We start from the raw sequence: 27723 nt of genomic DNA, 5'->3' as shown, positions 1-27723 counted from the left end.
CCAAAACATCGTATTGTATTGTTATTCCAAGCCCACTATCATCTAATGTAGTGGTTCCCAACCTTTTTTTTCTGGTCACGTGACCCCATTTTTTTTTATACCACAAATTTCTGGCAACCCCTGAGACATTTTTTCCTCCAGAATTCGTTTTTCATCACGTTTTATGATACTGCGTTACAAATACAGCGTAGCCAGGTTTAGAGACATTTCATTTGAACTAGATTTATGTTTGAGGAAGTGAAAGTAAAGATTACAGTTGTTTGAGATTGTGTGTGACAATGATTAATAGTGTGAAGAAATTGTAAAATGTGGTTTTAATTATCAGTATTTTTACATTTTATTTTTAATCAATTCCTAAACATTTCAACCACATTTTAATTCCAGGCGACCCCACATGGGATTGTGACCTCAAGGTAAATAAATAATATGTGTTGTCAATGTGGACAGTGGAGAAAGTTTTTGATTCATTAAAATAGTAAATCAAATTTAGTTTGTGATCTCCATTTGAAACAATATATTAATTATTTATGGGTGATATAAACTTTGGGGTGGAATCCTAACACATTATTTGATATATTGACTGATTAGATAGATGTGTGCAAAAATTGAAGAACGAAAGAAAAATAAAGCTGTTTGTCCTTCGATTTCCTCAAACTAATCCTGTTTTCCTCATACGATCCAATAACATGCGTCCCTGAATTGACATTTGATTTCCGTCCGTGGTGGAAAAACGAATGATGCTTCTTTTGTGAAGGCAAAATATTTCTGGTTTTTGTATCAAACTGTGACGACTCATCCTTCATTCTCAACTAATATGTATAAATATGAGTCTCAAATGAAATTTTACTTTGGAGATGCATCAGTCTCTAACTTCCGGTCTCCTCTCTGGGTTTCTAAACGCAGCTGTTATTGATGCAGAAACACACCGACTACATCAGTGATGGACCTCGCTTTCCTCCAATGACAAAGAACAATATGGAGAGGGGCGTTTCTCGTCCTTCGAGTGGCTGAAAACAGGGCAAGGATGGCAAATGTTTTTTTTTTTTTTTGTGTTCATGACACGTAGAGCCTAAAGTTTAAAACAGGCATACAGCTGCACAGCCCCCTACTGCAAACAAACAAACAATAATTTTAAGGCATGTTTTTGTTGTTGTTGTTTTTTTTAATGCCTCACATCTGGAACATTTTAGAAAATTGCTTTGGATTTGCTTTGAAAGATAATATATATATATATATATATATATATATATATATATATATATATATATATATATATATATATATATATATATAAAAAAAAAAAACTTATTGGACTTTAATTATTTTTTCATGACTTATTTTTCGTCCTGACCCATTGGGTGAAATCACCTTCAGTTTTCTGGCCATAGAGGAATATCTGCAATGTATGGGAAGATCAACAGACTATGATTTAGGACTCAAAACCAACTTTCCAAATGCTAAAGTGACTTAGCATGAACACGATTTAGGCAACGTGTCAGGATGTTTTGCTGATAGAGCAGGTAAGAGTAGGTTTAAGTTCCCAATAGCGACTCTCGCATGCACATCGGTCATGGATACACTGGCATGCCTTAGGCTTAGGTTGGTAGGGTTGGATCTAATATCTAAGTACAAAGATGTCAAGGGAATTCAGCTGCAGTCGCTGTCCGCACAGTTGGAGAAACTAGCTGCTACAGTACAATTGCTAATGGAGGCACAGTCGTCTTTGGCGCAGAGTTCACCACCGCAAAAAACTGTGCAACTGACACGAACGGACGAGGAAACGCTGCCACTCGCATTTCCAAGTTCTCCACTAGAGCGAACACCAAGACCTGTGGAAATGGCTCCACCGATGCCTCAGATAAGGCTGTCACTAATGCCTCAGAAAAAGCAGCCAACAACATTTCTGGAAACGGTGCCGCGGACACCTCCAGGAATGCTGCAACTGCCACTTGAGGAAACGAAAGAGGAAATGGCGCCATGGACATTTCCGGAAAAGCTGCTGCAGACACCTCCAGGAATACTAGAACGGACATGGCAAGAAAAAGTGCAACTGACAGTTGAGGAAATGGAAAAGGAAACAGCGCCACAGACATTTCTGGGAATGCTGCAATTGACACATCAGGAAACGATGCCACCAACATTTTCAAGTCCTCCATCGGAGCGAACACAAAAACCGCCGGAAACGCCGCCACCGATGTCTCGGAAAAAGCAACCAGGAAATGGACGAGGAATTGGTGCAAGAACATTTAAGGAAATGCTGCCATGGACACCTCCGGGAACACTGGCACATCAGAAAATACAAAAGCCAAGCATGAGAGCAAAACCTGCACGTCCAAGTGAACCTACTCTAAAAAAGCAATTGGACAGACTATAATTAATCTATACTCCCATGAGTGTGAGACCTTGTCTCAATGCTTGGAGCATCTGGAGAATAATAAGTGTGATAAAAAAAAAATGAAACACATTTTATATTTGCTGAAGCACAAGACAATGACTAAATTGCCAAACGTTGTGTTTGCCGTCTGTGAGAAGGTTAAAACCTTACACATGCATGTGTCATATGCAGCTATTGAGGTTCTCTAACAACTCCATCTTCATTGGGGACTGCCATGAATCCTTTTCTGGATTTGACATTGTCAGTGAAGCTGCCACTGAAAATGTCCTCCTGTAGAGTCTTTTTACCAACGAAAAATGAGTTTGGACCGAGGCTGCAGTGGGAGGATGCAGCCCAGCAAATGTTTTGAGGGGTCTTCTTAAAAACAGCTTGAATCACCATCGTGTAGGAGTCAGGCTGAGCACCCTTATCAGCTTCTGACCATTGTTGAGGAAAATTGGATCTTTGGGATTGTGATCAAGTTAGGTTTGGATGAAGCCTCAGAAGTCATGAGCTGTGGATTGGAGATAGTTTTGCTGTTGGCAGAGCAGGAAGAATGTTGGGCTTTGTGGCAAAAAGTGTCTCTTAGGAAAAATACCTCTTCGAAAGATCTTGACGGTGCCAATAAGAGCCTGTCCATGATCCTGCAGAATCATCATGTTACTGAAGACGTCCATGCTGCTCTAACTCTCTGTCTTTCCTCACCCTAAACCCTCTCTATCTCTTCCCCTCACCCTAAACTCTGGCTCTTAAAGGTGGTGTCCGCTGGTGAAGAAGTCATTTGGAGGACTGCCTCACAGCAAGAAGGCCATTGGTTCAAGGAGTGTCCAGGAGCCATGTGTGTGTGTGTGTGTGTGTGTGTGTGTGTTGCCCTGGGATGAATGGACTGGCGCCCTGTCCAACCCGGCCTGTTATAGCTGGAGAAAGGCACCATCAGACCCCTGCAACCTTGATAAGGAGCAGGCATGGATGGATGGAGGTGCAGTCTGCAATGTTGGAAAGCTCCACCCCCTCCTGTCAGTGCTCCATCCAAAGACAAAAAAATGACAGCAACATTTAAATAAATACATAAATAAACTACTTTATGAATCACGCTGATAACATTTGATCTCAATTTACCAAAACCTCTTCATTTGGCTGCTTAACAGACACTGTAAAGTGTTTTTTTTATTGCTTTAATTTAGGCCTAAACTTACATTTGTGTATGAATAAAATATAAACAAAACAAAAAAAACAAACAAACATTATTTCTGTCAAATGATTTATGAAAACCACATGTCTCCTGGCAACCCTCTCCTTTTGAGATCAATGTTTCTAACCCCAGCTCCAAATCACAACAATGATGTCACATGTTTTTTTTTTTATATCTCTGCCTCATTAAACACACCTGACTCATATAATGGCTCATTAGTGGCTGCTGTGCAGCAAAGGAATGCATTCTGTTAAAGTCTGAAATCCTACCAGCAAACAGACGAATTAACACTTATGTTGTTATAGTTGGTGGATTATAACATTAGTTCTCAGTTTTCTCATATGTATTGATACAGTTCCTAATTAAATTAAACACATTGATATTCAATGAATTACTATCAAACTCCCCGCGACCCTGATAAAATGGGAATAAGCGGGTATGAAGATGGATGGATGGATACTATCAAACTGAAGGAACTTCTCTGGCACTTTGGAATCACAGTCATTTGCATTGTTTTCCAATCGGATTAATTTTCATTCAAAAAAAATCACAGCAATGCTTTAAAAGGGAAACTTTTCTCAAAAATGCCCCGTGTTAAACACTTATTTTGAAAATCAAGCATTGCCACTGTCCTTCACTGAAGTTGTGTATTAAACATATATATATTTTAAACATATATATAAAAACTATTAAAACTGCCCCAAAGATCAGTCATTTAATAAAAAAAATATATGAAAAACGTTGTAGATTTTCCAGTATTGACAATACAACACATTTAATCAAACAAATAAAGCAAACATTGTTACAAGAGATAAAAGAGAAAGAAAAAAAAAAAGTAACTATAAACATATTGCGTGACCTCAAGGCTTTGTCTCCACAATTACATATTCATGGTCGCTCACCATAACAATCACAGCTCTGCATGTAATCAGAATATCACAACAATGACTGTGGCCTAGTTAGCCTGGTGAATGGAGGGTGGATGAAAGAAGTCACCCTAATCCTCAAACTGCATGTTTCACTGTGAGCCAGCATGACTGAGGCACTCATCAGCAAAAAGCAGCCTCCTTCATGCAGCCATTTTAAACTGGTAACCATAGAGATGAGAGTCATTCAGGGATGGAAGAAAGAGACTTGTAGCTGGTGGTAGCTTTGGAACAGTGCAGGCTGCTGAGGCAGTCAGCAGCAAAGAGCCATAAAGTCCCATTATATCTGGGTCACTGGGATGCTCCTGCTGCAACATACAGACTAGACACTATTATGCAAGAAAAGGGACGAGCGAGGGTGATCAGAGGCTGTCTGTTTCTGAGAGGGACATATGTTAGGAGTGTGACTAAATACTAGATTAGATGAATGGTCTTTATTCAAAGCAGGGGTTCCTACTCACTGTTGTTTTGAGGCTTGTTTGTTTTAATTGACAGAAACTATTCAATGCCATATTTGTCACAACTATATATCGCAAAAAGTCTAATTTCAGGTAAAGAGCATTTAAAGTTCATTAGAAATACAGTTTTTAAAAATTGCCTGCACATCATTTATTATATTTAAACAATATATGGAAGAAAATATAAATGATATATCATATACATGATAAAATGACTTTTTTATCCATTTATTCCATTAATCACTGGGCGATTAAAGAAATAAAGCATGAAGCGATAGCTGGAAGTATGAAGATGTTGATGCAGAATGAAATGGCACAGAAAGACCAGGATTGTTCTTCTAATTCTAAGTTGATCTGTGATAATCATTAATGTAAAACATTACATATTGTTTCATCGAGGCAGAAATTGTAAGGTGGATTCTCAAACACGTCATTTATCCGTTTCACACAATATATTAACTTCATCTTCAAATGATGACGATTCTGGAGAAGGTTCAGCAGATGCAGATGTACTGACTATGTTATTTATTTAAAATAATTTACAATCACAAGTGTTGTTAAATCTTGTGTAGTTTGATTGTGTTTTTAAATGTAGCACTTTGAGATTCCTTGGAATGAAAATTGCATGATTAATTAAATCTATTATTGTTATTATTATTATTATTGTTATTAGAATTGATATGCTGCTGAAACAAATAACCAAATAACTAAAGGAATAATAATTATTGAAATGTTGGTACCCTAACAATTATTTCAGCAACAGTTTATGGTGATTGGAACTTGCTTACATGAGAAAAGAGAGTAAATTGGTGCAGAAAAGGGAAGCATTACTAATAGTAGAAGAAGAAGAAAAAAAGTCAAAGCTATTGTCTACTAAATCGTCCATTCTACTGTCGTTCCTCTTTGATTGCACCGCCTTGTAACAGATTTTATTGAAATACTCAATAACCCACACAGTGGAGATTAAATCTTAACATGAAATGTAAAATGAAGTTTGTGCAGAGCACCAATGTGAATTAAAACAAGTTGTGAGCCATGTTGTTTTGCTTCTTCTATTGTCCGTGCCCCCCTCACCCATGCCCCTCCCACTCATTGGCTTGGGCGTCTGTGATTGGTGGAGAGGCAGGAGCCGTGTCGTCATAGGCTCGGCGTCCATTCATCAGCGGACTAGGGCGTTGTACTCCGCATCTCATTTGCGGCGGGGCCGATTTCTGCATTTACAAACTCCACTCGAGGAAAAATTGGAAAGAATTCGCTTTTCTGTCTCTATTTATTGCAAGCGCTCATTTGTCCTTTTGTGGTCGTCCTCGAATTCGAGCCAATTCCGAGCAGGAAGAGTGAGGTGTCGGCGTTTGGCTTGAGACCGTGTGGGGAGGACGCTTGTGGTCTTTGTTCATTCATTTGATCGGGTGGGTTCCTTTGTTGGAACAAAAGCATGGGAGCACAAATCTCCAAAACCGCTGGGAAAGACGAAGCCGCGGTGGAAAAGCCGGCAGAAGGAGCGGCTGTTGCAGCCAAAACCAACGGACAGGTATGTTTAACATCACACTGACTCAACACTTTATCGCTTGCACCGATTTTTTTTTTTGTCCCAATTTAGCAATGTGTTGCGTCAATGGCGTGCTCCATGTTCCCTGTAGCGCATCCACACGCTCACCGGCATTCAGAGAAAGTGAACACGTTTCAACCTCCCACAATGACTATTATATTTAAGGAAATATATATATATATACGCATTAAGCTGATTTTTCTTTATTTATTTTTAAAATGTAGGTTTAGATGCACATCTTTACGCCAATGTGTCTTTTGTGGCACTGGGAAAAATGATTTAAATATTTTCTCCTAAAATATGTACATATTTGCAAAATCCTTTAAGAATTTATCACATCATGGTGGTATATATTATATTATAAGCAAACAGTAGGTTTCTACGGTTAGTTTAAATGGGAATGTGCAGAAAGGGGGTTGCGGAGGCATGGCCATTTTAAAAAGCGGTACCACGCCTTTGTTGCCAGGTTTTTAGGGGATAACCCCACAATTCCCCCCTTAAAACCCCTCCATCAAAACTATAAATGTAATAAACATCGATGTTTTGCGGGGATACGTGTCTTTTGTTGAATAAACTCGCATTGGTTGAGTTCATTGGTCGGTTTTAAAAGGGAAAAAAAAGGGAAAACAAAACAAAAGCCTAAATTCTTCAGACGTGCCAGACACCACGTGGGGTGCCCCCTGCTGGATGTCGGTGTCACTGCAGTCCGCTCCACAAGCCTCTGTCGTCACTCTCCTAGTAACAGATGTTTGGTGCAGTTTTAGACTCGTTTTCTCATTGGTTACTCCTAAAACCTGAGGTCATCCATTATCAAAACGACCTACATTTTACAGGATGGTGTCTTGCTGCACATTAATCACTCAATTTCTCTAAAGTATAAAAAATGCAAATGTTTTAGTTTGTATTTTTTGTGTGCATTTTATAGGAAAATGGTCACGCCAAGACTAACGGGGATGCCTCTCCTGCCGCAGAGGATGCCGACAAATCCGATGTGCATGTGAACGGCAGCACTCCGACTGACGAGGCTCCAAAGGAAGATGGTGAGAAAGCTGAGGCTGCGGAGGCTAATGGAGAGAAGGAGCCGGCCGCCACAAACGGGGAGGCCTCTGCCAAAGCGGAGGAAGGCACTCCTTCCACCAGCGAGGATGGCAAGCAGAAGAAAAAGCGTTTCTCCTTTAAGAAGCCTTCCTTTAAGCTGAGCGGCTTCTCTTTCAAGAAAACCAAGAAAGAATCTGAAGATGCTGCAGAGGAAGGGGCAGCAACAGCTGAGGCTGCTGCTCCAGCCGACGGAGACGCAGCAACAGAAGCTTCTGCTGCTGAGGAGGCCAAACCTGCTGAGGAGGGAGCCAAGGAGGAGGCAGCTGAGGAGCCCAAGGCGGAAGAAGAAGAAGAACCAGCAGCAGCAGCTGGAGAAGAGAAGGCCGCTGAAGCCTCACCTGAGCCAGAGGCAGCAGCTAGTCCAGAGGCCGCTGCTGCCACTGAGTAATCCTGCTGAACCAGACGCCAGAATGAAGGAGAATGATGTAGCCCATCTGAAGGAATGCGAGGACTTGTCTAAAACCAGGGATTTTTTTTCTTTAAATCGTTTTTTTGTTTGTTTACTACTCTGCAACCATCTCATCCATAATGACGGCAGCGTCCCTGGCAGTGATGGACAGGAGGTGTGGTGGAGTGTGTGCTGCTTCCTCACTGCTCGTTGGTGCTTGCAATTGTGACATGGGTGAGTGTGAATGTGCGACTGTCAGTGGATTTTTTCTTTTCTTTTTTGTTTTCTTCGTTTCTTTACATGAATCCATGAGTGTCAATATGTTGATGAATTTGACATATTTAATCACAAAGTATTTGGTGCTGGGCAATTGGATGTAGCAGCTGAAGCTGTGTCTGCAAGATCCGACACATTGTGATATTTAAAGGGAAAGTCTTAATCTGAGTCTTAAATGTTGTCTTTGCAGTGCACAGTTGTTTACAACTCTTCGATGCTCCCGTGGACACAAAACCATTCCTGAATAATCTAGATTTAGTAATCTGTCAACAATAGGTGCTCATCACTTGTCATTAGATTCTACCATTTCCAAACTCTGTAGTAATGCACGTTGTATAGACTTTGATATTACTGGTTTTATGACTGAGATGTACCTAAATGACTGAAGTTTTTAACAGATTACCCATTGTAAATGAAGTTTTCTTGTTTTTTCACCATTTGTAAGATTGAATAAAATTGGGAGATGTTTTAAGCTAAAAATGAGTTTTGTTGGTTAATGCACACCTTAAGTTTAGCATACACATACATATATATATAATGGCGCGCACCTTCTATGCCATGAGATGTAACGCAAACTGCTGAATAATAAAACAATGTGTGAATTGGTCCTCAATACTCATTTATTCACAATGCAGTTCTGCAGCACTGTGATATTGAGACTTGGAGGTTGATTCTCATGCCCTATAGCACCCTCATGTGGTGCACTGAGGTAAATACATCAGCCATCTCACAAAAGAGGGGGAGATGAGTCACTACCTATTTTGAAGTCTGCATCAGCATATAAAAGTACTAGTAAATGTTTTTTTTTTTTTTTTTTTTTTTTTTTTAAAGATAATTTACATTAACTTGAATAATGTAAATATTTTTCTCTGCCAAATATCTTATGTGGGACTCAAAACCTTTTTCAAAAGGTAGTGGTAAATTCAATCAAATTACAAAAAAAAGTGCCATGAAATTATCAAAATGCACCAAAAAAAACCCACAGTGGTTACATAATGCTGCCTTAACAGGGCAAATTCCCTCTTTAGGTTGTTACTATTTAAAACTTTCAAATTGGATGTTTTTAGATTAAAAAAAAAATAATAATGGCAAACCTGCTGCAAGCATTTGTCTTTTTGTGGCACAACAACGTTTTCCTTTAATTTAAACAATTACACAATAGGTGCATAATAACTCCATGAACAGGGATGTTTGATACTAGCGTTTTGCCATCCTTTTCCAACACTATTTCATTTTTGGAATTAAGGGATAATATATACACAGAAGCCTCCCTATCAACCTATTTTTAGGTCATATATAACTCACAATAGAAATAACAGGTTATGACTACTTTTAATGTTATGTTCCACTGGATGTATTCCACAAATAAACATTTGTGCAAAAATAAGAATCCATTTTAGTAATGAAAAACGTTTCATATTGGTTTTTATTTTGTCTAAACTACTTTACATATCGATTTTTCCCAATAACGGTCGAAAAAACCGTTGCCGGTGTCAACCAATATCACATTATATGGCTAATATAGGTGGTCTGATAAAATCACCCATCTCTAACCATGACATTTTGAACAAAGTACTGATAAACCGTATATAACGTATGAAAAGTCAGAGGAAATGAAGAACATAGCAAAAAATATTACAAAACACACAAAGGACATTACAAGACCATCGAACTCTAAGAATCAAATTAGCAATTTTTCGAATTTAGTGGAACTCATCAAATAATTTGAAAAATGATTAGTAATATCAATTAATATTTGCTATTCATGAATTTATTCATCTTCTGACACACTGGATAGGGCACCAGTCCATGCAGGGCTAACACACACACACTTTTGAGTTTTACTGATTCATAATCCATCCATCCATCCATCCATTTTCAGACCCAGTTATTCCTGTTTTGTCAGGGTCGCGGGGTGATTCACAATATATTTCATTGTTCTTTTTTAAAGATGTTCAAATAAGGCTGTATTCTAAAATATTTAGGCAGAAAAACATCCCCATACAACAATTGTATATGCATAAAAATCTTTTTTGTCATTCTGCCACACCCCATAAACAACATCTTTTTGAAGGCACAGCCATTTGTGTTAGAGCGGACATGGTCAACTGGCGGCCTAGGGGCCATTCGGCCCTTGGGATCATTTTTTGCAGTAAATGCACAAAATAAAATAAATAAATGACTAAAAATCATATAAAATTAGATAAAAATACAAGAAAGGAAAACTAAAATACACAAGATGATTAAAAAAACAAAAATATACAAAATATATACAAAATTACAGAAAAATATACAAAACAACAAAAAATGAACAAAAACGATGGATTAATATACTAAATGTACCGACAGAGCAGACAATCATTTTTGTGGCCCCCACTAAAAGTTGCCTGTGTCTGTTTTAGAGGCTATGCTAACATATGTATGCTAACAATGCAGAAGAAAGCTAACACATCCTATTGAACAGTATTTGATGGCACTTGGATAAGACATACTGTACATCATAAGGTCAGTAGAATGTGGTTGAAGAGCTTGGAAGAACCAAGTGTGTATTATTTTGTAGACAACTTAAAGCTGACAGAAATTCATTCACCTCCAAACAGCAAAAAATACTTAATCTCTCCTATATTTTACATCCTTAAACTGTTAATACAAAAAAACAGTGGACATCAACTGCTCAAAGCTTGCCTCATACTTTAGGAATCTCTGCATGGCTGGATTAATAGTTCAAACCCACCTTTGCATCTTTTCTACTTCCTGCTGTGCAGGGTCTCTAACAGTGACGTGCAGTCAGGGTAGGCAAGGTAGGCAGTGCCTACCCAAGGGTGAATTGATATTTTGATTTTTTGTTTTAAATATAATAATTATAAATTATTTATTTTTCAATTTCCGATAACCTACAGTACCTATAAGTTTGAAAGTGTCAGAATTTTGTGCTTTTCATAGACCAAATGACTAAACATCGCTATCTCCTGGTACGGCAGAGACGCTGCACAGTCTCACTCCGCTGTAAGGCACTCTAGCGAGTGGGCGGGATAGCACTACAGGCAGGATGACAGCGCTAGAGATGATAAAGAAACTTTTATTTGAGGAAAAAACGACAGCTTTTAAAAGATGGTAGACCAACACCTGAGCTACCAGAGCTTCAGCAAAGGTAATGTCAGAAAATGTTTTGTACTTTCCACAGTGAATGTTACAAAAGGAAGGATTGGCTTTGTTAATGTCCTGAGTTGTCGTTGCTGTCATTTTCTCCCTGTTTCTGTGTTTCCAACACAAACAACGAATGTGCTGCCGTGTCATGAGATATATTTTGTTGGGAGAGTATGGAGGCTATATCAAATAATTGTTTATGTTTCTTTAATGGTTTTTTACGATGTTGATTTTGTTAGATTAACACTTGCCAGCAGAAACATATAAAAATGTCATTGGTGTTGACATTGGTGGTCTCGATTTGCAACGCCCTGCCTACCCAACCCTAGTGCTCACGTCACGTTGCTGGTCTCTAAGTACAGGAGTGTTTTATTCAGGGCAGAGTGTTTGGTACACCATGGACAGGCGGCCAGTCCATCACAGGTTAAACAGTGACAGACAATCACAGTCACCCCACCTGTCATCTAATAAAAAATGTATCTTGGAAAATAAACAGGAATACTTTCATTTTTCTTTGCCATGTCATACAATACATGGTGAATCTTGGTCAAAATATGTGTTATTGTCCCAAATATCCCAAGTTGAAAAACAACTTGCCAATTTTGCCTTAAACAAGTTTTACAATATACGACTACAGTACAGTGTAGATGTATGTCACTCCTGTGCTCAATGTTGACATGTTGATTAAAAGAACCTCATATGGAAAACACTGGCACCTTTTTTAGGGTGGAAGAGAATGCCCAAAATATCTCTATGGGTGTTTATAGCAGCCCACAGTCTGACCAGTTCTCATTTCAAACCACCAATTTCCTTTGCACCCATTTTAACCTTGCACACCACCGATTCTGTCACCACTAGACGGGTGTGTTTTGCACATTTTCTATTTCTGCGTCTTAGTCTCTGTTTGGTCAGGTTCTTGAGGGATTCACGTTTCCTTTGGTCTCTACTGGCCTCTCAGCCCACTCACAGGCAAAGAAGCACATAACTACTGTATATTCTTCTACACTAATTGGATTTACTGCAATGTGCATAAACATTCATGACATATCAGGTAAGAGTTCAAATTGGAATTCCTTGAAGTTACAATCATTTGGCTTTTTTTGGCCTGTAGGGGTTGAGGCTTCATGTGCTTTGGTTCGTACCACTTTGGGCACCAACCACAGACCTTTTTCTGAATGGCTGCACCATCAGTGGCAATCCTCAGTGGTTTCTTCTGACCAACTTCATCACTCTTACCTCACTAACACCTTGCTCCATCTTCTAAAGATAATCAAACAGCTGTTAGCTGCTGTTTTTCTTAATGACCGTCCCAGTGCCTCTTATCGCCACCCAATCTATTCATAGCAGAGGTTTGTATTAAACTTTCTACACTTTGGCTGAATATCTGACAACTACTTACCCTAATAGGTTTTCTACCTGACCTAGTGACCTTCCTACCACAGTCCAAAAACATTTAATGGGTGTTTGAAATTATTTGTCTGTCTCTTTGTATAGCTTGGCAACAGACTGGCATCCTGTCTGGGACGTGCTCTGTAGCTAAGTGAGAAACACACTAATTCAGAAATATATTTTAATGTTAAAAAAATTTCTCATGTAAATTTTAAATATACTACTGTTCTTAAAAATCTGAGTTTAAAAACTACAACCCAAGCCAACTCTTAATACCTCTGACAGTGACATAAAGTCATAAATGCTTCTTAAGTCAAGATTTGTTGATTGTCATACATATGATTTAATCTACATTGAATAGCTTAATCTACATTTAATAGCTGATTATTAGTCTTCCTCTGTAGCTACCTCCAGTTACACAGCACTGGGATCTCAAGCCTGATGTAAGCTAATAAGATGCCAATCACAAGACCATCACAGACACAAAGAGTTCTAAACTAATTGTAGTGAATCCACTTGATGCTTTGGACCAAAAAGGAAAACCAGAGTACCTCAGATAAAAGGGGAGAAAAACACTTGAACTCTATCACGAAAAGGCCAGTCCTGACCGATCGTCAATATGTGACGAGTTGGGAGTGAGACTGTGTCGGAATCAACAACTTATCGTGAATTTAAAAAATCTAATCTTGGCCACAACTTCACTGACAACTAGAACCAATCTGGAATTTAAGATATTAGCTTATGTTTATCTAAACAGGCACAATTATAACACACTTTAATGTAACTCTGGGTGATTTGTAAAAGAACACAGCAGAGACAGAACATTAGTTAAGACATGATTTATTTTGGTCATTATGTTTTACATGACATAATGCATGTCCAGGGATACACGAATGTTGCTGTTAAACAGTTTGTGTTTTCATGACAGTATTCTAGTGACTCATTTCATCGTAACAGTCAATTTGACCATTACCATTTCACAACTTGTTCAAGTCACTTTCAGTTACAACGTGTCAAACAGAAAAGTAAGTGTACTTTAATAAGATTACTGGTCACCCAAACAAAAAAAGCGAATTGTACAAAAACAAATAAAAACAGACAAACACTAACTTAAGAGTCACTAGCTAAAGTCAGTATGAAAGAAAAAAGTTGGAAGAGAAAAAGTCAGGACACAACATACTTAGAAAATTTAAATTTCACATGCTGAATCCATTTCAAGCTCACTGACAACTGTTTGAATTGCTTTCTCCTCACCGATCATCTTATCATAAATTAATTTTCCTTCTTCTGAGCACCTGTTTCTTGTAGTTTTCAAGTTGCGATGCTTCTATTGCTCAAAGCAGAGGGAACTGCCTGTCTATTGGGTTGAGGAAATTGAACAGGGAGTTTACTTTGAGAAATAGATGGCAAATTTAGTTGGTTGGCTTTTGGGAACTGTCCTATCAACGTATCACGTTGAAGCAATGAGGAACCCAGAGAAAGAGCAGTGAACATTCTCGGCAGCAAAGACACCATTGGCCTCCTCATCAGGGATCTGGATATAGACTGTATCCTGCTCATCAAGCAAAAGAACAGCACTACCGGACATCTGGTCCAGGAAGCCTTTGTTGTACTCATCATAGGAGAACATAACAGGCTGGCCATTCTTGTAAAGAGCCACCAGAGCGTGAGCTCCATTAACATGGATGCTGTAAGAGAAGTAGTACACTCCAGGAACCTGGCAGGTGAAAATTCCTGACTCTGGGTCATAGTGATTCTCAGCATTGTACACGATCTGGTCAAACTTAATCGGGCTGCCAGCAGCAGGGTACGGCGTAGCTAGAGATGCAGTGAAAGCAGACATGGGGGACTTCACCATGACCTCACTCATTCCCATACCCTTTTCAAAGACAACCTCACCAGGAGGACCTGGTGGACCAGGAGGACCAGCAGGACCCACTGGGCCATCAGCTCCGTTCTCACCAGGCAGACCTGGGGGACCCTGAGGTCCTGGAACACCCTTTGCGGCCAAACCTGCTGGGCCAGGAGCACCAGGTAGACCTGGGTGTCCCTTAAGGCCAGCAGCCCCAGAAGGACCTTGAGGCCCAGTTGGACCTCTAGCGCCTGTAACCCCTTCAGCTCCAGGAGTACCTGGCTCACCTGCACGACCAGGATGACCTTTGGGTCCAGCAGGTCCAGGAATACCTGGGGCACCAGGAGTACCTGGGGCACCTACATTTCCTTTATCACCCATTGGCCCAGTAGCACCTCTAGATCCAGGAGGACCTGCTGCACCTGGATAACCCTGCTTGCCTTGGAACCCCTGAGCTCCCTGATCACCCTTGTTTCCCTTGGGACCCTGAGGTCCAGTTGCACCTGTGTCACCTTTAGCTCCAACAGCACCAGGTCCACCAGTAAAACCTCTCTCTCCCTGAGGTCCAGTTGGACCAGTGGCGCCAGTTGCACCAGTGGCACCAGTATATCCTGTAGGACCTTGCTCACCCTTTGCACCTGTTGCACCTGGGCTACCAGTAGCTCCTCTCTCTCCCTTCTCTCCATTTGCACCTGGTTTTCCATACCCAGGAACACCTGGGGCACCAGGGGCACCTGCAGGTCCCTGATGACCTTTAGGGCCAGTTTGACCAGGTAAACCTGGGGCACCATTATCGCCTGCTTTTCCAGGAGCACCTACACCGGGTGCACCAGTGTGTCCCTTAGGTCCTTGAGGTCCCATGGGACCAGTGGCACCATCTCTACCTGGGGTACCTGACTTTCCTGGTTCACCTGCCATTCCTGGTCTTCCTGGCTTTCCAACTCCACCCTCACCTGGCTTTCCAGGTGGACCCATAGGTCCTTCAGCTCCTGTCTCACCCTGAGGTCCTGGAATTCCTACCCCTCTATCACCCTTAGCCCCTGGCAGTCCAGGTACACCTGGGTGTCCTTTAAGACCAGGCTCTCCTCGGGGGCCCATTGCTCCAGGAAGCCCTGAAGGGCCAGGCTTGCCAGTAGCAGAGAGACCAGCAGGTCCAGGAGTTCCAGGGGATCCAGGGGCTCCCCTTGGTCCTTGAGGGCCAGGGGACCCAGTGTCTCCCCTATCACCAGGTAGACCAGCACTGCCAGGTTTTCCAGCTCCACCTGGAGATCCAGGTTTTCCAGCAATGGAACGGCCAGGAGCCCCTGGAGATCCAGGAGGTCCTTGGGGTCCAGGGAGGCCTTCACCATTCTCACCAGGGGGGCCAGGAGGGCCAGCAGGTCCTTCAGGGCCAGGTTCACCTGGAGCACCAGGCTCACCTGCTACAGACACCACTGTGTAAAAGAAAAACAAAGAACATCATCAGTGTCACTAAAACGGACTAAAAATGCATCTTATGAAGACAGGAAGAAGCACTCACACTCAATATGCTACATTAGCATAAACTATGGTCAGAACACATGTACTGAGGTCATGTGAATGGTTGGTTTGGTGTCACTGTGGGAGGAACTTTGCCATGTGCATTGGTTTAAAGGAACATCATCAATCCTGAACTTTGGGAATGATGGATCTTCTTCCGACTTAAAGATTAAACACCTGTTAAGTCAATTTCTGCAGCATCATCCTGAGTAGCTATCTCACTTTAGGCCATAAAGTGTGCATTGAGATCATTCCTTTTTTCATATAATGATAAAATAATATTTCACTATTTTTTTCTAAATTGGGAAAGGTATTGAACACTATTTTTCCCACTAAAGTTTTCAGTGTATAACTGCAGTTCCAAAGGTTTATGATTCAATGAAGTTAAAACACATGAATGTTTGTTAGTTTAAACTAAGGTTATATGCATAAAAAGGTTAAAATAGTTATCTCTCCATTCATTATATTTTATTATATTATATATATATGATGAACTGAACTTTAAAGGAACGTCTGATTGGTTGAGTTTGAGAAATAGCAGGCTTAAAAAAAGAGAATAGATCTCTTTTTATAACCTGTTGACTTAATGTGGTCACATGTTTTTAAGTGTATTAGACTCTTTGCTCGGATAACTTTCTTTTAGCTTGAATTAAGTCAAACAGATGTTTCTACTTGTGTGTTACGCTGACACACCCAAACCAACCGCACTTCTGGGTTGACTGGGCTCTAATTGTTGGTGTCAAAGTAAAAATAATCCACTAACAGCTACTTTCTCAAATAAAACAGGAACATGTCAAGGCACATGGAAACATCATTCAAATAATGTGCAGCCTTTTAGTGAACACTGTAAAACAATCCATAGCACATGCGTCTAAAGTAGAGCAAATCACTTTTTGTAGGGGTGATGATGCACGTCTGCACTGGTTATTTAGACTTTGTTAACCTTATAACAAACTGACATAAAACTAAAAGTAATACAAAAAAATGAATCAAGACATTTTAGACATTTATAGGTAAATGTTTACATAAAAGCAACTTTTAAATGATCTGTGTTTATTTTCCTCCTACAATTTCAAATACAAATTAAATTCAAGAAATCATTTTAGCTGTGCAGAAAGCCAATATAAAGAATGCGATAAATCGTAAAGGTCTTAAAGAGTGCAATCGTGCATTTAGTAAATAATGAATAAATATTGAGCTCCTGGTTTGCATAAGCAGGCTTCATTATTGGATAAACCATCCGCTGAAAAAGTGAAACTGTGCCCCGTTCTAGTCAGATCCTGTCCTAGAGCTGAAAGGACATTAGGGATTGGACAGTCACGTAGAACGCTGCAGCCAATCAAAATTCTATTTGCCCTCTCAAAAGGTGGAGCTAATATTTCCAAGTCAGGTGCAGCTGTGCACATGTGTCCAGCTGTTTGGGGTAGTTTTCATGCTTCCTCAATGACAAAAAAAACCTCAGGATCAGAATGAAAATGTAAGGAGAAATCATTTTATAGATGAAAGAGCAGTGTCAGTCCTTCACTCTTGCATTAAATCAGCTTTTTGTTGTGTGTGCACAATAATGCACAACATGTAGTAGTCAATTGTACATTTTTGCTTACCATGGCTCTTGACGGGGTAAGGCATCACCTTCTTCACAACGTACCCCTTCCCATGGGCAGCTGTAGAGGCCACCATGATGAGGAGGATGCTCGCTACACGTAGGTCCATCTTTTCCAAAGTCAGACCTAGGAGGGATGGCAGTCAGAATTCAGACAGAAGTTCTGAGCAAACTGTATCACCCTCTAAAAGATACACAGTCCCTGCAATGTTTATGAACTAGGTGTGTTTGAAGATAATTCTTTATCCTTCAGAAAAGCTGAGACACCTCTAGGATCTCCAAACCAGTCATAAACCTTTCTTTGCATCATCATATTGAACAAAGGCCCTGACAAAGCCTACATGTTGGTTACACTCCTCCAAAAAACAAACAAACATACAAACAAGTTAACAGAAAAAAAGTTAAGTCACACATACCAGCATCCACAGAGAGAAAAGCCAAATGTCCTCAGCACCAGTGAGCCGCTGGTGCTGCTGTATATCCTTAGGGTATGAGCACAAGTGAGGATATGCTGCTCTCCAGTACACCAATGTGGGTATTTATACCATATCTACCCCTCACATCTTAAAAAAAAAAGAAATGCCCCCATGCCGCAAGAACCTCCCTTTTCAAAGCCAGGCTGTAATTAGCAGACAGATCTGCCCCAAAGAAGGCATGTCACATCAGGGTGCCTCCGTTCCTTGAACATCCAGACACATGATTATCCATTTTAGCAAGAAAATCATCATGTTAGGATCAAATAAATAAATCAATGTGCATTTATAGAACATCTCAAAAGCAATGTAAGAATATCTGGAGAATAAATGTTCACTTCGCTAATATTTTTGTACTTTTGTTTTCAGTGCTCAGCATGGTCATATTTAAAGAGCTGCTGTTTAAACACCAAACTGTGAAAATAGTCCAAATAAATCTATTAAAAAACCACCAAACTGCTTAATCCGTCCTGGCACCAGTTCAGCTTTACAGTGGTTGCATTGAAGATGTACAGTCGAGTTCTAAACTCATCCCACCTTCACCTTTCCTTACTGTCTGCACACCTCTGCACTACCATGATAACGTAAACAAGGGAAATGGTTTGGACAGATCGACACCAATGAAAGCTGCAGGAGAGTTTGACTTTAATAATCATGTTTACTATGTCTGTCTATAAAGCCTTCATTTACCAGGGACACGTATTTAGTGTTTCGTCTACTTATTTCAGGACATTTTCTTGATGTTATTTGGTTCTGTTGGTTTTTGTGGCACATAGGGAACACAGTGTTTTTTAGTTTTTATCCACTATTCCAGGAGGACCTTTTCCTTTTCCCTTATGTGTATTTTTCACTCAAAAACTGCTTAAAATGCTCTTAAAGGATCCACTGGAAAAGACAATGGGACCTGTTTATGAGCAGTCTTATGAATGCTATAGTCCAGTGTTTCCAAAAAATGGGGCTATGTGTACCCCTAGATGTACCCCATGGCGCTATAGGGGGTACTTGAGAGAGAAAGTAAAGTAAATTGTCAGTCTAGGTCCCACCTTAGTTGTGATGTAACCGCAAATGATAAAAACTAAACTAAATCTATTCATGAGCCACTAAATCAGTGTTTTTCAACCTTGGGTTGGGACCTCACTTGGGGTTGCCTGAAATTTCAAAAAATGTAAATAGATTTTTGAATTTTTTTAATTATTATTATTTAAAAAAGATTAAAACAACACACAATCTTAAACAACTGTAAGTCTATACTTTCACTTTGTGAAATGTAACTCTACTTCAACTAAAATGTAGTAATTTTTGAATTTTTTTTTTATCTGAGCTCAAACATGATCAAAAACAAATTCTCTTTGGGGTCACCATAAATTATTGATATCAAAATGGGGTCATGATCCAAAAAAAGGTTGGGAACCACTGCACTAAATACTGTTTCTTTGCACTTATTTACAAAATGAAATTCTTTAAAATGTGTTATCATTCATTCATTCCATTATTATGCTTTATAGTTGTTTATTTATAGTATTCTGAGCAAAATGTTGTAGTCGGACAAAGGGGGTAGTTGGATTCAGAAATAAGAAAAAGGGGTACTACTTGAGAACCACTGCTATAGTCAATGCAGTATAGCTTAAATGAACCACTCATGTTAGGACAGCAGAGGGCAGGTTTCACTGATACACAACATCCCTCTTTGTGCTAAAGTGCTGCTGCTGTAGAATAGGAGCCATGGCCCCCTGCGGTCACTTGGTATTTTTGGACTCCTTAATGCATAGGCATCATTGAAGCTTTCAAACCTATTCCTGCACTTGAAGTTGGTTTCAGTCATGATGTTGTATTTCCAAAATCAGAGCTATCCTCCAGTATTATCCTCCCCCAAACTCACCCTCCACCTTGCCTTGCTTACTCTGAGAGCTTCCAACTGTAATTTCTCAATTTTACCCCAGCCACATAGGAAATGCATACTCCCAAATAATCACACGTTCTCAAACGCACAAGTAGCCATAAACGATACGGTCCATGCTAAATCCCCGAAACTTTCTCAGCCCGCCACTGTTTCTGGCAGATGTTCCTACAGTGTTCTCATGGTGTTCAAACATATACTGCTGACAACACGTGTGTATATTTTGCAGGAATGGTAAGGAACTGTATGATTGAGGGCTTCACCCTGTTTCTATACGAGGGGTTTTTTCTTCCATGTGACTGTGACAGGCTTCTTTCAACATAGGTATAATGAAAGATTCAGCGACACACGCTGTTTGAACTATTTATTTCCCTTAGGTTTGTTTGTGTGCGCGTGTGTGTGTAAATTAAACCAAATTATGTGCAATTTTGAAAAGTGCTACCTTCTTTAACTCATAGTACTTAATCGAGTTTGGCAAGCATTGTTAAAGATCACTCCACCTGTCAAACAAACACCCGGTGATTCACGACTTGCATTTTTAAATGTTTGGTGGAAAGAAAAAAAAATTGTAACCACAGGATCACAGGTGCAGACGTCACATGTTATGCTGCAAAACTTGAAGTTAATTCAGATTGCAGTTGTATTTTTCAATTCGATTGAGGAAATGTGTGTTTGTTCTTTGGTGGAGGATTTTACTTTTGATTGAATCACTATATCACAGTGATGTGTCGCTACTTTGAACGGATTCGTAGTTAGATTTTATTACGTTTAAATCTCTTTGCCCAGAGGGGACGCGAAGGCTTTCCATCTTTAAACAAATTTAGATGAAATGTCTGAGGCACAGAGGGTGGAGTTTACGTGTTTATAGGCTCATATCATTTTAGCTTATTTACGCAATTCAAACATGGATAAACCGCTGAAAAGGCAGTTCTGTATATAGTTCCACCCACTGAGAACAATGATTCACCTTTTTATGTCCAAAACACAACAACCTGCATCTGCACATGTGAGACAGAAACATTCAGACCAAGCCCTGAAACCAAAGTATACTTTAGTTCAGCCTAAGGAAAGATGTTGTTTGTATCTTTTTTTTTTTTTTTCCTTTACCTCTAAACACACCACTTTGCTTTTTCTGAGAAAGACTGTGTGCTCAGTGAAGGCTGTGAAAGTGGATTGCAGAACTGTGTCTGCTTTGCTCATCACACTGCCCACAGTAGCTTGATGTGGTTAGTGAGTCTCATTGTAATAACCATTAGAAATTAGGTTAACAGCTCCCAAACTGGTTTCTCTTACTGGATTCTTCTTTTGTTTTTTTTTAAGGTGCTGACTGTAAAATACACACATGCCTTCACTATCTTACAAACAAATGTTTGTTTTAAAATCCTTAGCGGATTTAGACGTTTAAGAAGTTAAATGAACAACAAATCCAAAAGATACTGAGTGCAAAGTGAAAGCTCACAGAAGCAGCTCAGGTGATAGAGGAGTTGGTATCTGCAAATTGCATCCAATGCAATACAATGTGCCTTTGGGCCCTTTAGACTAGAGTGTGTGTGTGTGTGTGTGTGTGTGTGTGTGTCTACAAATTAAAAGTGCTAACATGACTTTTGATCAAATAAAGGAAGTTGGAGTTACTTTACAATTGCAGAGAAGCAGAAGTGAGATCACAGAGATGTTTTGTCACTAATGACAATTCTGTTATTTGTCTATATATCAAAGACACAATATAACATAATGAGATTTTTTTTGTTAAAGTGAATTAGCCGTGTAGATGGCTGCTTTCTATGATGTAGCTTTATCTGTGCACATTCATTCTCTCTAGGTGATTTATTCAAATCCAAGTTGGAGCACTTTAGAGCATTATTGCAGCCTTCAGATGGTACAGCCCAGCAACTTAGACAGACACTCAGACACAGATATTCACTTCTATGACCTCTAATGACAAGGTCAATTCATTTCATCCACAAGGCCACTCATTTGTCTTTACGTGAATAGAAATGCAACATTTAGACAAAAATGAACACATTAAACATTTGGAAATTTGTCTATTGACCTTTAAAACAACATGCAACCCATCACATAAAAGCACTTAGGATGATTGGTCTACAGCTGAATAGTAAAACTTTGTTACTGATTCACGTAAGAAATTTCTTTGGAGTCATTTATATCAACTTTTAGCTTTCAAATTTGCATAACCCCTAATACAGCGATTTTCAACTGGTGGGTCACGGACCTGTACTGGGTGGGTCACGGACAGCTGGTCAAAAATGAATACTTAATGTCTCTCATGTTGGACTTACGCAGGAAAAAATATAGATTTATGTTTTAAAAAACGATTACATGTGTGTGTTTTCAACAGCTATTTTTGAAAAACTAAATTTAAAAGTACTAGCATATTATATTGACATCCTGTCAGGCGTAATCCGCCCGGCTACAGTAATAACTATTGGTCTAGTCTGTGTGCAACATTTTTTCTCATTGGTAAAGACGAAGACACATTCGGGGACAGCTTTAGGCAGGGAGAGGTCATTTAAAATAGGGACAGTGTCCAGAAAAAGGGGACGTGTAGTTACCCTATTTCAGCTGAATTCCAGCCCTATTCTAACTTGTACATATACAGTATATATTTATTACTTTTATAAATTATTATAATTATTGTTATTATACTTTTATTTCCTTGGTTTTGTTCTTTGTTTCAAATTTGGTTGTTTTTTCTTTGTGGAATCCAGTGTGGACAGCAAAGTAGGAGTTTCATTGTGCAGGAAACATGTTTCTTTACTGTGCAGATGACAATCAACACTTTCAATCTTGAACAAGGAAAACACCTTAAAAAGGGTACGCCTATGCTACGATTGGGACAATCTATATATATATTTTTTTTGTCTTGTCAGCACATACTGTTGTGCAATTTTTTAACATAAGTTATGCATGCTTTATTTCATTGTTGTGACCATCACCGGCCCTCCCTAAGGAAGGGTAAGAAAAACTTTATTAAAGACAATATAAAAAAGAGAGGGCTGTGTTATACCTTGGTGAGGGGGAAAGGAACAGGGGAGAGGGATTCAGGGTGGAACAGTGGAAGGAGTGGGGAAAGTCATCAGAGTCAACTATTTTGGTTGTGCTGAAAGTGTAATGTGAGGCTACAGTTGTTCATATTTTGTTGTGGGGTGTAATCTATTGAACATCATGATGGTGGTGGCTGTAAACAGAGAAAGAGGGTGTGTGCTTACACCAAATTGATCACTTTAACCATATATAACCAGTTACTTGAATGGAGCATTCTTGAGTATTTACTAAAGATGAGACGATATATCATGTGACAACATATCAAGATAATTAAAAAAAAAAAAACAAACCGTCTCAAGATGTATCTTCGAGGGTACGAGTTGTGTTGCGAGGCATGGGGGTGGCAAGAAAAAAAAAAAAAAATCCCCACAGTCTAAACCATGGGTATTTCTCCAACAGCAAGTTTTTTGTTATCTTTTTTCCTTTCCAAAACTATTGCATTGCATTATTGCAAGCCCATTATTGCCTGTCGTATCATGAACACAGTGTATCGTCCCACCTCTAGTGATCACTGCCTAATATTTAAAGTTGAATTTGCACATGCAGCTTTTCAATCAGCTCTCATCCCGTATACTGGTAAAGGTCACATATGTAACGGTCTTTCAGTTGGGTTGAGTATCCCTATAAAGTGCCGTCTGTTCTCTCTTTTGAAACGACTGGTAATGTATGTCGTCGTCTGTCATAGATGCCAGAGAGAGAAATTATGGAGCGACAGAAAGGCAGAAAAGGAAACGCAGCAGCTGCCAAGTAGTGAACAATAGTGAGCTATGCTTTTCTTGCTGTTTAAGATGTGAGATCTCTGTATAATCACAACTTAGCTCTGGACCCTAAATTTAATGTAGATTTACGTTGGTAAAGAAGGTAAAAATAAGCAAGCATGAGAACCTCTGACAAGGCAAACTTTGTCCCTTCACAGAACATATCCTAACGTTGTGAGCATTTTCTTGTCTTCCAGACCAGCTTGTGACTTAAATCCACTTGTGGTTGCTGTTAGATGGTTTTACTGGCACATTCTCTGATGTTTATCCTTGTATTTTACAATGATAACAGTCTTGAGAAGAAAGCTTTTTTACTTTTTGTCTGTTTTCAGTCGCTCCACTGCTCAGGAATTGATGTTTCTGGTTTCCTCACCATGCTGACCAAAACGCAAACCCACACCCAACAGAGGAACATAATTGGCAGTTGATGTTAAGGGACCCAAACCAAGCACGTGAGTTAAGCTGGGCTAAAGATACATCATCACTGCTGGGATTTAAATTTAATGTTTCAATAAACTCCGCGGACCACTAAGAACTACTTTAAACTTTATGAATGGCAGCCTTGTCGGGGGCCCTTGTGAGTGATTGTTGGGAAATTACAGGTCCTGGAAGAAAGTGTACCCAAACAGAGCCGGAAGTAAAAAAGAAACGAAAGAAAAATGATAGAGATGGCGGTGTTAAAGATGGGGAATGGTATCTGGGAGGCCACCAGTCAGAAACCCAGGATGACAGGAAACCGTAGGGAGGGAAGAGAAAGCAGCTGTTGGGCGTCCTCAGAAACTCCCAGGTGAAAATGAATTCTGCTTCCAGACTGTGAGCTAACAAGTCAAAAACAAGTCAACTTTTCTCCCGCGGCGAGACACGACGCACTGGTCTCAATTTACATCTTTGTGTTACATTTTTATAAACCCATGAAAAAAGCTCTATAATTAAGTCGGAAACTTTTCTGCTTGTGATGTTGATGCCAGTCTGCGCGATGACTTTGGTGTTGCACACACTTCTAGAAGTGAAAGCTCATGTTAATTCAACTGAAATGCCACTTTATCTGATATGCGTGTTTTTGCTTTCATCGTTGTGGTTTTATTTCTGGAGTGATTTAACTTAGATCAAGCAGCTTTTTAGTTTAAAAGTCAAATTTTCAGTTTGATGAGCACATCATACGGACAGGTAATAAGGGGTATCACATCAGTTTCACATCTACAATGGTAAAGAGTAAGATATACAGATAAAAAAAAAATGGAATAAAGTTTATAATGTTGCCGCTTTGTGTTGTATGTCTTGTTTTAAATCTATTCAAAAGTAAGAATTTGAGAAAGAGATTATAAAATACTTATATTCAACTGCTATTTGTGGGATTATCGAGTGATATCAAAGCAAAGTAAAAGCGTCCTAATATGAATTTTATTGCTTAAGCATAGGTACCATAGACCTGCATTTAAGGATAATAACTAATCATCTACATCAAGCTGTAAAAACTCTAGGTTCCACCGCCTGTTTCGTGCAGGGTTGGCTTGTTTTCAGAAAGGCTTTCAATGTATCTTTGGAATGAAAGAAGAGGGTGGATGTATATTTGACTTTTCTACCTATGTGATTATGATTTACTTGAGCACACTCGAGAATTTGTGGCGATGACTGACACTTTTTGAGTCGACAACAAGGCACATTTTGTACAACACAATGACAAGCCTCCCTACGCTGTGTTTTGCTCCACCCACCGTCTGTTTTAAAATAAAAAATGGAGTCAAAGTGTTTGTCCGTGCCCACACACTTCACATACCTTTGCTTGTGACATTTGTGTGTAAAGACCACAGGAAGTCAGCTAGAGTTTAACGTATGGGGCCTTGTACACAATGGTGGAGCCAAGCTTTGACCCGCTGCGGTTTAGAGGTTTGTTTTGTTGGCCGATGGAGAGTGTGAGCGTTTTACTCCTGCCAGACCGGCAGCCTTAATAGTCTCCAAATGGGAAATGTTCTCTTTTAGGAAAATCTATAAACAAAGTTATCCTGTTGATGTCTTCGAATAACATACTCGGAGCAGAAAATGACAAATTAATCATATTTCTGTCACATCTTTCTTTCTTGTTTTAATCATACAAGTATCTCCTTAGTGCCATCTCTATCTTGTTATATGTTGTAGATATGTCAGCATGGTCCACTAAACCCTTTACTGTGTCTCGGCTTTCAACTAGGGCTGGGTGATATGGCCCAAAACACAAATATCGAAAAAACATTTCTCGAAATAGCGATATATGAGATAAATCTCGATATTTTGAAATCAAATTAAGTCTGAGCAGAAAGACAATTCAGGGTTAAATTTAATGATGCAAAAAGCCACACATGCACATAATTTAACAAACAGCTGCACAATATGTGCCACTTTTGACTTTTTCACCTCTAAGGGACAGCACGTGTGAGTGAGTTCTTTAGTGCGGCTTGTTTATGGGAAGGTTTGTGTTAGGACACATTCAAAAAATCCATCTAACTGAGCTTATCATGCTGTTCGAGAAGTAATGAAAGCAGTGACTCCTAAAACAACTAATTTGATACAAAATAAGCTATAAAAAAGATATATATCAATCAATGTTTATTTATAAAAAAAAAAAAAAAAGCACTTTTCATACAAAGAAATTTAGCTCAAAGTGCTTTTACGTAGTTAAAAATACACCGCCCACTACACACAGACACACAAGTTACAATAAGGACAATGGCACATGGCTGGGTACAGAGGATCTAGGTAAGGACACATCACAAGGAGCCGTCTGCACCAGGAGCAGGACACAGAACGTGGGCACAGGGCGCTGAGACAGAGCAAAAGCTATTCACCATCACTGAGGACCACGAGACAGATATGTGAGCCCCAGACACACACGCACAGAGGTTCCTTGGTTTATAGATAAGATTAAAGAGGCTTATGAAATGACTAGAAAAATGGTTTAGGTATCTTAAAAAAATACAAATTCACATTTTCTTCCATTATTATGCTGGAGGGAAAGAGTCGACCTTGTTATGAGTGGCTGTGGATTTGCAAAAGAGCCTATCCCAGCTAGCCCAACCAAAGATATGACATTTGATTTATTCCATCACTTACCTTAGATACAGCAAAATATGATTTAAAGTTGGCATCCCAGAGATAAGAGCTGTACTGAGGGATGTTTATTTATGTATAAGGTATGTATTTTCCCCAAGGCGTACTGAACATGAATGCTACCTTTTCATAGAAAGCTTTGAAACCAGACTTTCCCCCAAAACTTGCAAAAAGGTATTTTTAAAAAGCGTCCTTATGGAGTTTTTATCGTTCAGACAGGACAGAACACAGCTATGAACAGACAGTTAAACCACCTGTCATTGTCATTTAGTTTCAACTCACTCATTCAGCTGTTGAGTTCTGCAAACACCATTTTGCCTTCAATAAAATGCATGACTTACTTAGAATGGTTTCAACACAGGCCTTTCATTTCTGACTCATTTTAAATGGAACACATCTTGGCAGTTTGCGCGACAGCTGAGGAAAATGAACCAATATTTGAAAGGCAGTTCATGTCATCTTGTCCCCTATGGTAAATCAGATTGGCCATGACAGTTGCTCTGAGCGACAGTACATAAGCCAAACACTAATTTCAGTCAAGTTGATGTATTTCAAAATGGTAAATTTACAACTCAATTGAACTCATGTTTGGCCTGAAAGTAACTGGAATCTCACTCAAGTTATTTGATTTGGTTGTTACTTGACAAACAAAGGCCCAGACTAGTGGTTCACTTCAGA

The 27723-nt window shown here is 39.4% G+C and overlaps 2 protein-coding genes across 2 annotated transcripts; one reads left to right on the top strand and one right to left on the bottom strand.

The window, feature by feature from the left end:
* Positions 1 to 6099: 6099 nt before the first annotated feature.
* marcksb (myristoylated alanine-rich protein kinase C substrate b) lies at positions 6100 to 8741 on the top strand. The gene is made up of 2 exons (XM_028437832.1): positions 6100 to 6481; positions 7425 to 8741. The coding sequence occupies exons 1-2, from the start codon at positions 6386 to 6388 to the stop codon at positions 7983 to 7985; spliced, it is 657 nt and encodes a 218-aa protein (XP_028293633.1). The 5' UTR covers positions 6100 to 6385; the 3' UTR covers positions 7986 to 8741.
* A 4879-nt stretch (positions 8742 to 13620) lies between these two features.
* Positions 13621 to 18283, bottom strand: col10a1a (collagen, type X, alpha 1a). Its single transcript, XM_028438284.1, has 3 exons — positions 18187 to 18283; positions 17772 to 17897; positions 13621 to 16082 (listed from the first exon to the last, which is right to left on the bottom strand). The coding sequence occupies exons 2-3, from the start codon at positions 17878 to 17880 to the stop codon at positions 14248 to 14250; spliced, it is 1944 nt and encodes a 647-aa protein (XP_028294085.1). The 5' UTR covers positions 17881 to 17897; positions 18187 to 18283; the 3' UTR covers positions 13621 to 14247.
* Between the last annotated feature and the right edge of the window lie 9440 nt (positions 18284 to 27723).

The sequence above is a fragment of the Gouania willdenowi genome, chromosome 22 (genome assembly GCF_900634775.1).
Source record: "Gouania willdenowi chromosome 22, fGouWil2.1, whole genome shotgun sequence".
NCBI classification, from domain to species: domain Eukaryota; kingdom Metazoa; phylum Chordata; class Actinopteri; order Blenniiformes; family Gobiesocidae; genus Gouania; species Gouania willdenowi.
The sequence above is the reverse complement of the archived record's forward strand: the minus strand, read 5'-3'. Positions and strand labels throughout refer to the sequence as shown.